The sequence below is a fragment of the Panthera pardus genome, unplaced genomic scaffold, assembly GCF_024362965.1.
Source record: "Panthera pardus isolate Hobbes unplaced genomic scaffold, ASM2436296v1 HiC_scaffold_17, whole genome shotgun sequence".
Lineage (NCBI taxonomy): Eukaryota > Metazoa > Chordata > Mammalia > Carnivora > Felidae > Panthera > Panthera pardus.
In genome coordinates this window covers 121,616,729-121,632,240 of record NW_026526732.1, presented here as the reverse complement: position 1 = coordinate 121,632,240, position 15,512 = coordinate 121,616,729, and the positions used below count along the sequence as shown (strand labels likewise).

The 15,512-nt window shown below is 43.4% G+C and overlaps 1 protein-coding gene across 5 annotated transcripts in view; it reads right to left on the bottom strand.

The window, feature by feature from the left end:
* Positions 1-348: 348 nt before the first annotated feature.
* TBC1D7 (TBC1 domain family member 7) overlaps positions 349-15,512 on the bottom strand; it is a 28,220-nt gene continuing 13,056 nt past the window's right edge. For 2 of the 5 annotated variants that reach the window (XM_019420104.2, XM_019420102.2), the window contains 4 exons: positions 15,243-15,380; positions 6,863-7,008; positions 5,396-5,525; positions 3,872-4,350 (listed from right to left, as the gene is read on the bottom strand). In XM_019420104.2, coding sequence (XP_019275649.1) covers positions 4,264-4,350; positions 5,396-5,525; positions 6,863-7,008; positions 15,243-15,380 — 501 coding nt within the window. In that variant the 3' untranslated portion in view covers positions 3,872-4,263. Of the gene's footprint in view, positions 1,122-2,012; positions 2,149-2,900; positions 3,460-3,871; positions 4,351-5,395; positions 5,526-6,862; positions 7,009-15,242; positions 15,381-15,512 lie in introns of those variants that run through there. The other 3 variants (XR_008423041.1, XR_008423042.1, XR_008423043.1) reach the window with 3 other exon arrangements.

The following is a 15,512-nucleotide window of genomic DNA, read 5'->3' as shown; positions in this document are numbered from 1 at the left end:
AGATTTCTTAAACTGCTTTCACATCAAACTCATTCGATGCTCATGGGCACACAGAGGAGAGAGGTCACGAGTGTAACAGAACTGCCGTCTGGTCATAGGGAAGCAAATACACACCGAGTGAGCCCCTCAGGTCACAGAATTAGCGAGGGGCACAAAAGCTCAGGCCTTTCCCCCACACCCTGGCCCGGGCCCCCGATTAAAAAGGGACAAGGGACGGGGACAAAGAACCACACACGTCAGAGTAATCCTGACCCTGGTCCGGAATTTCTGGGCTAACCCACGTTACCTTCTCCCCTACGGGGCACAGAGAGGATTGAAGAGTCCCTCTTAAAGACCAAGAGAACACAATGCGTTGGGCTTGTTTAATTTCGTATCTGTCTTCCCCGCGTGATTAAAATCTCCAAGAGGTCAGACACCCCGTGACTCGTGACTCGCTCAGCAGTTCGGCTCAGTTCCCGGCCCATAATTAGGAGTGTGTTCATACCGATTTCAATGACTGAATGAGAACTACTAGCAAAGTAAACGAACCAAACAGAAGGGAAGGGGGAGAAGGGGAGGAAGGGGAGGTGGGGACGGACGTTCATCATGGCGTTGAGGGCAGCCTTCTGACATCTGGAAGTGAACTGTCCAAAGCTCTCCTCCTCCTCGCCGCCTCCCTCACAAACCTTCACGGCATTAAGTCCCGAGTGCAGGCAGAGGTGGGAAAAGAGAGACACCAAAGCTACAAATGCCAGGTTGCTACTTGCTAACCCTCCGGGAGAAGGAGGGTGGCGGGAGGGACCGAACAGGGGGGTCAGAGGTGAGAGGCGAGCGTGTGCGCCTGCGGTCCCTGGCATGTGCGCGCACAAGTTCCTGGTAAACGACACGTTCGTACCTCCATTTCAGGTGGGATCTGAGGTCTGAACACTAAGCACCCACTGTGACACTCTATTTGGAGTTCTGCCCGTTCAGGACAAGTTGCTTGCTTGAAGGATTTTTCCCATGTTCCTCTCGGATCACATTCTCCAGCTTCCTCCTGTGGTTACCCTACAGTAAGACCGGCTCCCAGGAGCAAGGTGGGGAATCCTCACCTCACCGGGCAACTAAATGTCCACTTACTTTTTAACCTCCAGAAGGCAAGGCTGAAAGAAACCAAAACGGAGAGGGAGGAGCTGATCAGGAAAGCAGGAAAAAGGAAGGCATCCCCACCCCACCCTGTGGTCCTCCAAGAAACTTCCCAGCTCCCTCCATTCTGACCCCCCTCCCCCTTCCCACAGCCCTCCCTCCCACTCAACCTGGCGCCGACTGTGGGGAAGCCAACAGCGGACCTAGGGAGGTGAGGCTGCTGCCAAGAGCCACAAGCAGTTTCATTTGGCACGGCGTCTAAAGGAGAAACAGCTTTGTTTCATCAACCGGGGGGAACGCCACCGACTCCTGCTGCAAAAATTCCCACACTCCCCTCTCTGGCGAGGCAAAGGACAGTGTCCTCTGGCCCTTCCAAACCCAGACCATCCAGCTGAAGACAAAAGCGGCTTATCCGGTGTGACCACCGGCAGATGCAAAACGCAGAGCCAGAGGACCCCACCGGCTGCCCACACCCCCAGCCTCCCAGAGGCCGCCTCTGGCTGCCGAAGTCTGGGCTCGCCTCCCGCTTGAAATCTCACGGCACCGGCAGAGGCTGTCACTTAGAGCGAGAGGCCAGGCCAGGGCATATATGCTCTGTTTTTGCCCTCCTCATCCTCATGGACTTCCCTCCAGATCCTTCATTTTTAGGGAGAAAACAAATCAACCCCTCACAGCGGGGACGTGATGACCACGTGACGGGGGACAAGTCAGAACCAAGGATGGACTCCTACGTAAGTCAAGGCATGGCGGCAGGCATGTAACAGGATGGGGGCCTTCAGGGCTCTTCCTACACATCCTATAACTTGAGGGTCCCCCCATGACTTTCAGGCAAACTTTCCATTAACAACAAAAGCACTTCACTCTAATGAACCCAGACCCCATTTACTGAGGTAAAGTCAGACACACACCCACAAGCCCGTGGACAATGTGTTGATTCCATCTGTTATTAGGCAGAAGCCACACACCCCCCCGACCGTCCAATGGCCCTCAGTATCTCCTAGCAGAGCAGCGTTAAGAGCTTTTTCATCAGTGTTTATGAAGACACTGTAAAAAATAAATGAATGTGTGTGTGTGTGTGTGTGTGTGTGTGTGTGTGTGTGTGTGTGTGTTAAGACACTGTGGAAGGGAAGGACTAAGCCTAAACAATGTTAAATTAATTTTCCAAGGGACAGGGAGGGAGAGCCCCCACGTATTAGCTGAAACAGTTTTGGTTACAACAAGAACCCTGGGCTGTAACAGAGGGGAAATTCTGCAGTCTCCTGGCAGAAAGTTTTGAATAATGGGAATATGGGTGGATTTTCATCAGGAGCTGTCCTTCTCACCAAAGGCAGTGGGCAGAAACATTTTCAAAATACTTAGGCTCTCTGCAAGATAAAATTCTGATAGCAAAATGAAATTGGACCCTCACCTATTCTATCACTGGGGGCCTTAAAAAACCCTGCTGCTGAGATGAGCCATTTGGCTTTCTAAGAAAACTGGTGATGGTATCAGATTGACTCACTTTAAAAGAAAATCTCCCAGGCCACAGCCCATAGCCAGAAAGGTTTGTCCAACCTGCTATGACAGAAGATACTTGCAGAATACTTCTGTTTTGATCCCTTCGTAGGACAGTAAGAGTCTTCCCTTCAGTGTATCTAGACCCTCCCCTAAGTTGTAAAGAGGAATACCCCTGCCCCCTGAGCTTCTTCCCTCCCAAGAATCCCAGGAGCCCCCTGTGCCCCTCTCCCCCCCACCGACACCCACTCTAGGGCATGCTAGTCTTCCCCCAGAATCCGGGATGAAGCAAGAGCACATACCTTGAAACTATCCTCTTGTTGAGAGGTTGCTAATTCTTTGTTTCCTCTTTTTCTGAAGTTGAAATTTACTATCACTTTATAATCTGTATTTCACTAAAAAGTTGTACTAATGTTATGTGGCTATAAATTAAATAGAAATAAAATTATTTTTGTTATAGGACTTGTCTGTGAATTTCACGTATCCCCCAAAATCACCAAATAGTAGACAAGTGGAGCAGGAATCCCTTCTTACATGTTTTCTCTCAGATCTCCAACTGGCTGGAAAGTTCTTTGGGGGCAGAACCAGTCACTGAATGAATGCAAAGCATCAACTGTAGGCAGCATTTTGCTTTAAGAAGTTTTCTTCTGGGTATATTTTTTTGTTTTAAACATGAAACATTCTTGGATACGTTACTATACAGAAGTACCAGCTGGTTTCAATGACTCGACTCCGTTCTGAGTTTTTTCCCAACAGTTATTTTACACATCAGGGAAGGAATGAATTGTCCGAATTATAGCTCCGTAATTTCATGGTCTCCCTCCTCTTCTGGGTACAGGGTCCAAATCACCCCTCGGGCTCCTGCAGGTCTGGCAGCTCAATCAGGGCCTCGTCTCACTCACCACTCTCAATGCCCGCTCAATGAACAGTCACCATCGTGTGGCACAATATGGCCCAGGCCTGTCAGCTGTTAACCTTACTTAACCCGCCACTTCTCCTATTCCAATTCTAGGTGGCAGAGTGCTCCCTAAAGCCCACCCGACATTGAATGACCCATCAGGAAGAAGCAGGAGTCCAGCAGGACATCAGCAAGCACTCTCCCTCCTAGTAGGTAAATTTAGACATGTTTTGTTCAGTAACTGTTTCATTCCAACCAAAACTGAGAAAAAAAAAAAAAAAGTAAGGCTTTTATTTAAACCGATTTGGCAAGACAAAGCCTCAGAAAGCAGCCGGCTTAGATTTCAACAAGTACTGCATGAACGAAAGCCGAATCTGAGCTGTCAACAAAAGGAAGTTGTTCTTTATTCCAGAAATAGACCTTAGAAAGTAACAAGCGTGGTGCTAAGGAGACAGAAGCAGGGCGGGCTTGCTTATACACTGCCTACCGTGGCACCCGCTCACCCTGACTGAACTGCTTTGCAAACAGAGAGGCATTTTCGAATAACCCTTTTAAAATGGTATTCAGAGTTGAACTTTGTACCTCTGTGCACCCAAAAGAGGCTGCTCCACAACACAACGTCACCAGGTGTCGTAAATCATTTTACTGGAAAAAATGATGCTTTGAGTGCCAAAGCAGAACCCTATTTTCAATGAGTTTAGTAGACCGTGTCCTGAGAGCACTCTGCTCAGGGGGGACCTGGCAGGCCGTGCACGTGTCGGGAGTGGTCAGGCAGAGTGCACCGGGGTCCCACAGTGCTTGTGCCATAAGTCGATGGCCTTGCTCACGATTGCGTCCGAGCTGTCCTGGGGAATCTGTGGACAAGCAAACCAGTCTCTGTGAAATTTCAGGGTTTATAACTTCATCATGTCCCTTATTCACTATGGCACAGCACTTAATTCCCACCGGAGTCTCCACTACTTGCCAGAGAGTATCGTATAAAAGGCTGCTGCCAGGATCTTTGTTTCACGGGCCACCTGAGGACACACTAAGGAGCTCTTGACAGACCGCCTGGGTTTAAAACCTGCCTTGCCCACCGTGTGCCCCTGGGCAGGTTACCGAAGCTGCCCGAGTTCACATCCCATCTCCACAATGGGGCAAATGACAGCCTCACTTCCTAGGGCTGTTTAGGATTACATGGGAGAATCCATGAGAAATACTTAGTATGGGCCCTGGCACTGTTAGCCACCAATACAATGCTGATGATTCATTTACTCATCACACGTTCACTTAGTACTTACTATTTACTAAGCCACTATTCAAATGTCAATAGTGACCAATTTAAAAAAAAAAGAATAGACCTGGGGTCCAGTGAAATTCATCCAGATTCATTCATCCATGAATCTCTTCTACCTCTCGCCTGGTTAAGTTTATTTATTCTAAGATACACAGAGATTCATTTAGACCTTTTCCAACATGCACTAAGTATATACTTAAGCACATTAACAAACCCAACTGGGATTCAACCAGAGACAGTAACAGTAATGAAAAGGCTTACAAGCCCCCCTCCCCCCCCAAAAACCATCAAGCTTCCTTTCCACTAAAAAGGATTATTCAGCCTCACATGACAGACCTCACCTCTTCCTCTTCTCAACAAGCCTTCTGAGAGTCACATCAGGGGAGGAGACTCTAGTCTTCAGTGCACATGACAACGGTCTCACTGCTCAGACCATCATCCCCCAAAGAGAGAATGCAAACTGTAATCCACAGACCAACTTTAAGCTAAACTTTTCCAAGGGGAAAAAGTATTTCTTATAATGTAAAAATATCAGAGAAAGAATGTGACGCAATAAAAAAATCTGGCTTCCCAAACGACTTCCTTTCTAGATTCAAAATCAAATTGGAAAAAAGCATACTTACATTTTCCAGAAACTTTGTTATCTTCTCTGCACTGTTCAGAGCCATTACTTTTATTTTAAAGGTTAATAAAATTTCCACAGCTACAAAAACTAAGATCTTACAGGATCCACTTACAACTTTATCCCAAACCCTATAAAAACAAAAAGATACAATAAAATCATTTGAGTGTGAAATTTATGTTTAGCTAAACATCTCAAATTAAAATATTAAACCAAATTACTTCTTTTAAGTATAAACTTCAGAGAAAAGCTATAATGAAATAATCATCAAAAAGACAACAAAATAAATCAGCCATTTGAAACTTATTTCAGACACAATTAGCACTGGAAGGGAAGAAGGAATAATCACTAAAAGGTACTTGCTCTGCAAGGGATCTATGAAACACCCATTCCCTAATGTTTTAAAACTGACATTTTAGGAAAAGGAAGTCGGCTTTTTTTTTAATGTTTATTATTTAATTTTTTGAGAGAGAGACAGAGACAGAGTGCGAGCAGGGGTGGGGCAGAGAGAGGAGGAGACAGAATCCAGAGCAGGCTCCAGGCTCTGAGCTGTCAGCACAGAGCCCGACATGGGACTCAAACTCATAAACCGTGAGATCATGACCTGAGCCGAAGTTGGACACTTAACCGACTGAACCGCCCGGGTGCCCCTAGGGAAGGAAAGTCTTAAACCAAAGTTTGGATTTCACTAATATTGTGTAATGCTAATATAATCATTAAATACTAAGGAAAACAAAAGCATCATTTGAAATGCGATTGGTGCAATGGTTCCAGTGGTTCAAATTCCTAAAACTTCTCTAAGAGCTTAAGGAGCTAGTTATTCATCTCAACCACTCTAAACACAATTATTCTGGTAATTCTTCAAGCTGGTGTTACACTCTGTGTGCTTAGTCACGTACTGTCTTGTGATGTCCTCTGTATGTCACCTCCCCTCCCAACCACCTCACACGGTCTTTGAGCGGGAAGGCCCAGGGCTCTGAACTACTGGCAGCACGTATCTGAGCTGAATGAGAACGGAGTTTGAGTCTTAGCTCTCCGCCTGCCTTCACCTACTTTAAAGATGCCATGATGGAACTAAGAAACAGGAAGGTTTGCTTGGGATTAGGATCCCCCACATTTCTGGCAAAGGAAAGCCTATATCCATATAAACTCCTAGAGACGGTTTCAGATGTGAATAACCTACAGCATCTAGCATATTGAGGGCCTTCAAGTTTTCTAATGTTACATTCTAATATTTCCAGCATTAACATCAATTTGTATTCATATTAGATTAATATTACTAACGTTCTAGTATCTCTAACTGTATACATAATAAGTAGAATCAAGTGTTGCTCTGTGGTCTGCCAGAGAAGTTCGCTTCAAACTGTGGTATTGTTCTAAAGCAAATTCATACTTTGAAGGCTGATCGTGTGAAAAACCAGGACGCTTCTCTGACTCCAAGCCTTCAGAACATCCATGAAATACTTGCCTCTGTAAACTGGATTCGGGCAAGCACCCTGCGAAGCACCTCTTGAACCAGAGATCATAAGGAAGTTTGGACAGCGCAGAACACGTCTTCAGATGACTCAGCAGTCGGCTATCTTCCAGATTCAAGTATTGTTCAAAAGCCTTTGGCTAGTGATTAAAGAGGAAGAGAGATTACTCGTTTCCTGTGACATAACATTACCCAATCTTACAGCCTGTGGTGAATAAAATGTACCTGCTGACTGCAAGTAAGTGCTAGAAAACAAAATTTCAGACTCATCCAAGTCATTAGTGACGCAGGTTTCCCAGGTCAGCACCATCAGAGCAATCAACAATCTGGGGCTCAGGGGTTTTCCGGGTTGTTACCCTAATGCTAACGGCACTAATAAGGTTCAACTGAAGGTCAAAGTCCAAAGCAAAATTCAATTGTTCTGGGGAACTAAGAGCGGCCCATGACACTCCTGGCTGCTCTAGAGTAGATGATATACTCAGGAAAAAGGGGGAAGGGGAAAGGGTAAGACCAGAGAAACAGAGTGGGACCAAAGCGGGGAGACGGGGTTTGGAAAAATTAGACCAAAAGAGCTGGACGTGAAACGGGCCCACCCGTCCCTGGCCACACCGATGCCGACCATGCTGAGCACTGCTGTGCACCATGCCAAAGACACTCCTAAAAGAGACGTCCACAGGAGGAACTCTGTACCCCACGTGCAGGAGAACTCTCAGGAGGCAGAGAAATAACGGGAAGGGGATGAAGAGCCTAGATTCTATCTGGTAGCCTCTCCCACAGAAGGTTAAGCAGCAGCCAATTCTAGGAGCTGGGAGAGCTAACAAAGCTGGCTCCCAGACCAGCCAAATCCACCTTGCACGAGCCGCGGCATTTAGAGTCCACTGGCCAAGAATGGAGCCTGGGGGTCAAACTCTGCCAACTCTGAAGTCTGTAATCCCTAGCCAAAAAAAACCCAAAAAAAACCAACCACATCCCATATCACCTGAGCAAATATAAATGTTTATTTTCCTAAATATCTGCATCTCAGCCAAAGAAGTAATTCATATCCCTTACCATGTTCACTACAGCAAACACTACGCTACATACAGGGAACAGAGTAAAAGAAAACATGAAGCCCCTGCCTCCAAGGAGCTTGCAGTCTGCTTGAGACAAACATGTAATAAAGCTATCATGGGGTAAGCACAGGATGCTGGACACGTCGAGGTGGGAATCCTAACCCAGCTTTTAGAAGCCATCAACAGTCTCCCAGAAAGGGGACATGTGAGTTGGCTTATAAAGAATGACAGGAGCTAACCAGGCAAAGAGAGGCCCACATATTAATATGGGGCCCAATTTTCTCCTCTCTCAGGGGATCTCGAATTTTTTCTGTTTAACCAACTTTCCTACACGACCTAATAATTCCTGGAGCTTCTCAAGAACACTACACACAACTCCCCCAAAGCCAGAAGCTTTTCTCCAAAGTACAAGTCAAAGGACTCTTGTCCTCACCTTTCACCTCTAAAATCCTATTCTAGAATTTTCATTGGTTCTGCCAATGGAATGTTTTTTCACAAACATGGATGAAAACACATATATCACGCACTTATATGTTACGTCCCATAGCAAAGAAACTCTCATCTAAAAGTCAGTACAAATAATAGGGAGGAGTGAAAATTTTAAACCATTACCTTTTTCCCTCACCACAGTGGAAGCTCACTAAGGGCAGAGACTGTGTATCTATTTTGTTCACTGCTAGTTCTCTGGTACCTAGACCATTACTCAGCATTGTAAGCACTCAACATAGAATTGTAAATGAGTATCATGAATTAAATGAAATGCTGAAATACATTAATCAACATCTTTTTTTGAGAGAGAGAGAATACGAATGAATGAATGGGGAGGGGCAGAGAGAGAGGGAGACACAGAATCCAAAGCAGATTCCAGGCTCTGAGCTGTCAGCACAGAGCCCGATGCGGGGCTCAAACCCATGAACCACAAGATCATGATGTGAGCCAAAGCCGGACACTTAACCCACTGAGCCACCCAGACGTCCCTGTCAACATGTTGATAATCACTCAATGTACATCTTTTTGCCAGTCTTCTAAACATTTTTTCTTGATTTATAATATGTTCATTATAAGAAATCTCGAAAATACGGTAAAGAATAACGAAGAATATAAAGATCACTTATACTCGCTACTGATAATGTACAGATCGTACAGCATCCAACCGTTTTCCTGTCCCTCCCAGCTTGTGCGCACATGCACCTGCACACTCTCTGGCTTAAAAAGCACAGCAATGGCAATGAAAGGAAACCCACTTACTTTAATGACTACACACAATTAAGTCTGAGATGGCTTACAGACAGTCTGCTCTGAAAAGAGATTAACGAGGGAGGCCATCCACATCACAGGATGGTTTCTCTTCTCCCTGCTGGAGAGACCCTGTCAAAGAGCAGAAATTCCTAAAGCTTGTAGAGAGAGGAGTGGCTGTGATGTAAGCCTATGAATCAGAATACTGCAACATAATCAATGTGTCATCACCAGATAGAGTCTTGTCTTCTGATGCCAAAAACCCATCACTGCCCATTGCATATGCATTTCGCTAGAATTACAAACCAAGCTGTGCTTTGTGATAACCACTTTAGTTGGTAACAAAAACCTGATGATGATAGGAAAGATTATAAAAATTCTCCTTTAACAAAATCCAGGAAGAAGAGGTCGACTAACCATAGTAATGCAAATTTTAAGGTAGACCAAACAGTTTAAATAAAGAGAAAAGTTCAAGTGAATGAGTAAATCAAACAGCAACGCAAAGGAAATTTAACTTTTCTTACACATTCTGAAGAACTTAAAAAAAAAAGCTTCATAACAATTTAAAACGATGTGCTGGGTACTATAAACATACATATTAAAATAAACCTCTCTTTTGAAAATGAAGAAATCAACTTAGGAGGCATTAAGTATCTTGCTGATTTAAAATTCATTTCTAAAAAGCAAAAAGAGTTCAAGCATAGCCAGAGCACTTTTGAAACAGAACAACAATATGAGGGAGTTTACCCTACCAGGTACCAAAACATACTAGGAAGCTATATTAAATGACTCATATGATGTGGGCCCAGGAATAGACATATAGCTTGAGGGGGGAAAAAAAAAGTCTAGAAAGAGATATAAGTATATATGAAAATCCAGTATATAATAAAGGTGGCATTTCAGATCTGTGAAAAATAAGAATGAACCGACACTGTAAATGGTAGGCAGTTCTGTTTCCTAATTGTTTAACTTTGGGCAAGGTACTTAACTGCTCTGTGCTTCAGTTTCCTCACCCATAAAAACAAAGATGTGCGTTAAAATTAAGTTTTCATTAATAAAGCAAACTTCCTGGCATGAAGCACAGTCTTAATAACTGTCAAACAGAAAGAGGAAGTGGAAAAAGGTTTACTGCAGTTAACAACCAATAAACAAAGTCAAATCTGAGTCTGATGTCAAGCACAAAGATAAATCCCTTCACAAATTAAAGGACTAAATTTTAAAAGGTTTAACAGACACATAGACCAAAGGAGTAGAATAGAGAACCCAGAACTGGGCCCACAAATGTATGGCCAACTATTCTTTGACAAAGCAGGAAAGAGTATCCAATGGAAAAAAAGACAGTCTCTTTAGCAAATGGTATGCTGAGGGAACTGGATACCAACATGCAGAAGAATGAAACTGAACCACTTTCTTACACGATACACAAAAATAAACTCAAAATGGATTAAAGACCTGAATGTGAGACAGGAAACCATCAAAACCCTAGAGAAGAAAACAGGCAACAACCTCTTTGACCTCGGCCACAGCAATTTCTTACTTGACACATCTCCAAAGACAAGGGAATTAAAAGCAAAAATGAACTATTGGGACCTTATCAAGATAAAAAGCTTCTGCACAGCAAAGGAAACAACAAAACTAAAAGGCAACTGACAGAATGGGAGAAGATATTTGCAAATGACATATGGGATAAAGGGTTAGTATCCAAAATCTATACGGAACTTATCAAACTCCACACCCAAAAAACAAATAATCCAGTGAAGAAATGGGCAGAAGACATGAACAGACACTTCTCCAAAGAAGACATCCAGATGCCCAACAGACGCATGAAAAGGTGCTCATCACTCATCATCAGGGAAATACAAATCAAAACCACAATGAGATACCACCTCATACCAGTCAGAATGGCTAACATTAACAACTCAGGCAACAGTGTGGCGAGGATGTGAAGAAAGAGGAACCCTTTTGCACTGCTGGTGGGAATGCAAACTGGTGCAGTCACTCTGGAAAACAGTGTGGAAGTTCCTCAAAAAATTAAAAATAGATCTGCCCCTATGACCCAGTAATATCACTACTAGGAATTTACCCAAAGGATACAGGAATGCTGATGCATAAGGGCATTTGTACCCCAATGTTTATAGCAACACTTTCAACAATAGCCAAACTATGGAAAGAGCCTAAATGACCATCAACTGATGAATGGATAAAGAACATGTGGTTTATATACACAATGGAATACTACTTGGCAATGAGAAAGAATGAAATCCTGCCATTTGCAACAAGGTGGATGGAACTGGAGGGTATTATGCTGAGTGAAATAAGTCAGGCAGAGAAGGACAGATACGGTATGTTTTCACTCATATGTGGTCCTGAGAAACAGAAGACCATGGGGGAAGGGGTAAAAAAAAAAACAGTTACAAACAGAGAGGGAGGGAGAGAAACCATAAGAGACTCTTAAATACAGAGAAAAAACTGAGGATGGGGTGGGGGAGAGGGAAAAATGGGTGATGGGCACTGAGGAGGGCACTTGTTGGAATCAGCACTGGGTGTTGTATGTAAGCGATTAACCATGGGAATCTATCCCCAATACCAAGAGCACACTGTATACACTGTATGTTAGCCAACGTGACAATAAACTATATTTAAAAAATAAAATAAAATAAAATAAAATATAAATTAAATATAAATTAAATAAATAAATAAATAAATATTTTTAGGGGTGTCTGGGTGGCTCGGTCGGTTAAGCATCTGGTTAAGCATCTGATTCTTGATTTCGGCTCAGGTGATCTCCTGATTCATGGGATCGAGCCCCGCATCCAGCTCGGTGCTAACAGTGGGGAGCTTGCTTGGGATTCTCTCTCCCTCTCTCTCTGCCCCTCCCCTGCTCATGCTCTCTCTCAAAATAAATAAATAAATTTAAATAAATAAATATTTTTAAAAGTTAGAGCAAAGTTTTTTAAAAATCTGTTTTTCAGGAGTGCCTGGGTGGCATCCGACTCCTGATTTCCCAGGGTCGTGGGATCGAGCCCTGCATCAGGCTTCATGCTGGGCATGGAATCCCCTTCAGATCCTCTCTCTCCCTCTGCCCCTCACTCCCACTGGCACATACCCTCTCTCTCTCTCTCTAAACAAAGCATGCTTTCTCCCTCTCTCTCTCTCTAAAAAAATAAACAAAAATTTCAAAATAAAACCTGTGTTTTAATCTTGGAATTAGAAAGGGCTTCCTAAATAAGAAAAAGCAAAAGAAAAATATCGACAGATCCAATTGTATCAACACTGAAAAATCTCTGTATGACAGGGAGAAAATATTGTCAACATATGTAACAAGGGATAAATATGCAGAGCATATCAATAACTCTTACAAATTAAAAAGAAAGATGCAAACAAAATAGAAAGGTGGACAAATACAAGTGGCCAATAAGCATATGCAAAGCTGCCCAGCCTCACTAGAAAATGAGGATATGTAAATTAAAATGGGAGACCATGTTCACTATCAGATTAACAAAAATTTAAGAAACTGATACCATCAAGTATTGGCAATGGAGTGGAAAACAGAAAATCTTCTAATCTGTTGTGGGAAGCAAAATTGATATGCCTTCTGGGTGAGCAACCTGGCAATTAAAAAATTTAAATACATCTTTCAACCGAGCAATCCCTTTATAGGTGCCTGACCTACAAAAACATATATGTTTAAAGGATCATATACAAGGGCATGCTGACTGTCAACACAGATCTGTTATATTAAAATATGGCAAATTCTTAACAGGCAATAATATCACATTTTTAAGAGGAAAAAAAAAAAGGTGGCTCTGGATGAGTGGCTCTCAACCCTAGCCATACTCGAGAATCACCTGCTGCTTTTTAAAACATAGAATTCTGAGCCCCACCCACCCCCAGAGATTCGGACTTAATTGGTTTGGGTGGAGGAAAGGCACTGGTAAGTTTTTAAAAGCCCCCAGGTGGCGCTAATAGGAAGTCAAGGCTGAACACTACCGATCTGCCCTGAAGTGGAAAAGTATTCCAAGACATTAAGTCAAAAAAAAAAAAAAATTGTTGCACCATATGAACAATGTTATAATATTTATGTATTTTTTAAAGTTATACATGTAATAAATACATGAATCATTCCATGGACATATGTGTATATATTTGTGTACATATGTGTGTGCATGGATGCATTCCATCCATCCTAATGTACATAAGATAGTATAGAATATATACACTGAGCTAATGACAATATTTACTTCTTAGAAAGTAGGGGATAAGGAGGTGTCGGTACAGATCTTTGGGAACACTGGATTTATCCAGATTGTTTAATACTTCAAGAATGTACTTATTACTTGTGTTATCAAAAATAAAGAATTCTGGGGGGCGCCTGGGTGGCTCAGTCAGTTAAGCATTCGACTTTGGGTCAGGTCATGATCTCATGGCTCGTGAGTTCAAGCCTCGCGTCCGGCTCTCTGCTGACATCTTGGAGCCTGGAGCCTGCTTCAGATTCTGTCTCCCTCTCTCTCTATCCCTCCCCCACTTGCACGCGCACTCTCTCTCTCTAAAATAAGTACACGTTAAAAAAAAATAAAGAATTTTTTAAACATAAACTAGCAAAATGCTACTGAATTTGCTCCAATACGAAATAAGAAAAGCTAATGAAATCATGGTAGAATCTGGATCTCTTGATTTAATTAGGCAGCCAACATTATGCTTCCCTCACCGTGTTTGAATTATTTTTATTGAAATCATACTAAGTCAATTAAATTTTAAAATTCTGAAAATCAAATTTTACTTAACCGAAATCTAGAAAATACTCTTGTAACAGTGCTCTACAAAGCTGAAGGGTCTTGCCAACTGCCCCGGTAACTGTTGTAGTTAGCTCAGTTATCCTCGGGGCTCAGTCAGCCTCCATCAGCGCCCCCTCATCGGGCCCTGCAGCCACTATCACGGTCACTGATTTCAAAAGAATTTTCTAATGGAACAAGTCACTGATTTAAGAAAAAGACATTCGTGCAACACCCAGTGCTCATCCCAACAAGTGCCCTCTTCAACAGCCATCACCCACTTTCCCCTCCCCCACTCGCCATCAACCCTCAGTTTGTTCTCAGTATGGAAACCAATTTGACAATAAATTATATATATAAAAAAAAAAGAAAGAAAGACACTCATTTTTATAAATGAGAGAAATAAAGGAAAAAACTAGAAAAAGAGCATGGCAAAGAGCCACTGGCTTATGCTGACAGAGCAAGTGGCCGTAGTTCTCCGGACTTGCGGGTCAGAGCACAGCCGCCAGCAGGCCGCCTCTGTCACATCCAGTCACCTTTCCTTCTTCAGTAACAGGATCCTGTTTCCACAGGAGATCGCAATGTGATCCCAGCCTCTGCTGCAGACAGAGGTGGCCGGGTGCCGTGGTCCTGCCACTAACAGAGGTGCAGAAGCAAAGTCTGTCCAAGGAAGACAGACGAGACTGGCTGTCCCTTCCACTCCTTCCCTTTGGTCTTTGCCCTTCCCTTTCTACCATCTTAGGTCATAGATGTCATGGCTGTCACTCTAGCATCCATCTGTGAACAGAGGAGGAAGAAGGGTCACACCTAAGAATGCCAGACCAAAAGGACAGGAGCCTGGGTCCCCGCAGACATCATGGTACTATGGCACCCGCTCTGGACTGCCTTCCCTCTAGACTTCTGGTTACAGCAGAGAAAAAGATAAAGCTTCTGTTATTTAGGCTATCCGTTATATGCAGCCAAACGTAAACCTTAAGTAACAGAGAGGCAATCCTAGATAAATCCAGTATATTCTAGCCCAGGATAAGAAATACAAAAGAGCAGAGGTTGCAAACTATGGCCTGCAGCAGGCCAGATGCACCGCGACCATTCTTTCATGCACTGTCAATGGCTGCTTCTGTGCAACAACACCAGAGCTGAGTGTTTGCAACAGAGAGAGACACAGAGACCATCTGGAAATAGTTACTGTTGACCTTTTACAGAAAACAGTTTGTAGGGAGCCCGCTCATAATTGCAGCAGCACCAGGAAGTAAGGCTATGTCCCTAGTACCACTGTCCACCGCTACCCTCAAGAGAAAGAAAAGCATCCCTCACCAGCTGGGGTAAAGACTCCCGGTACTTGTTATTTAATTGGTTCACAAAGCATCGGATGATCCAGTAACAGTCGACGCTGTCCTCCACCATCTCTTCCACGGCTTTGGCAATGGCAAGGAATACTTCATCTTCTGGCTCCTGAAAGATTAGTAATAAATCTCTGGTTAAAGGGCGGAAGCCAGCAGAAGAGAGGAATACATATTTCTTTGATGAAAATGAAACCTTACCCCCTAACTTTTGAAGAGGCGGCATTAATAAATCAAAGTGGAA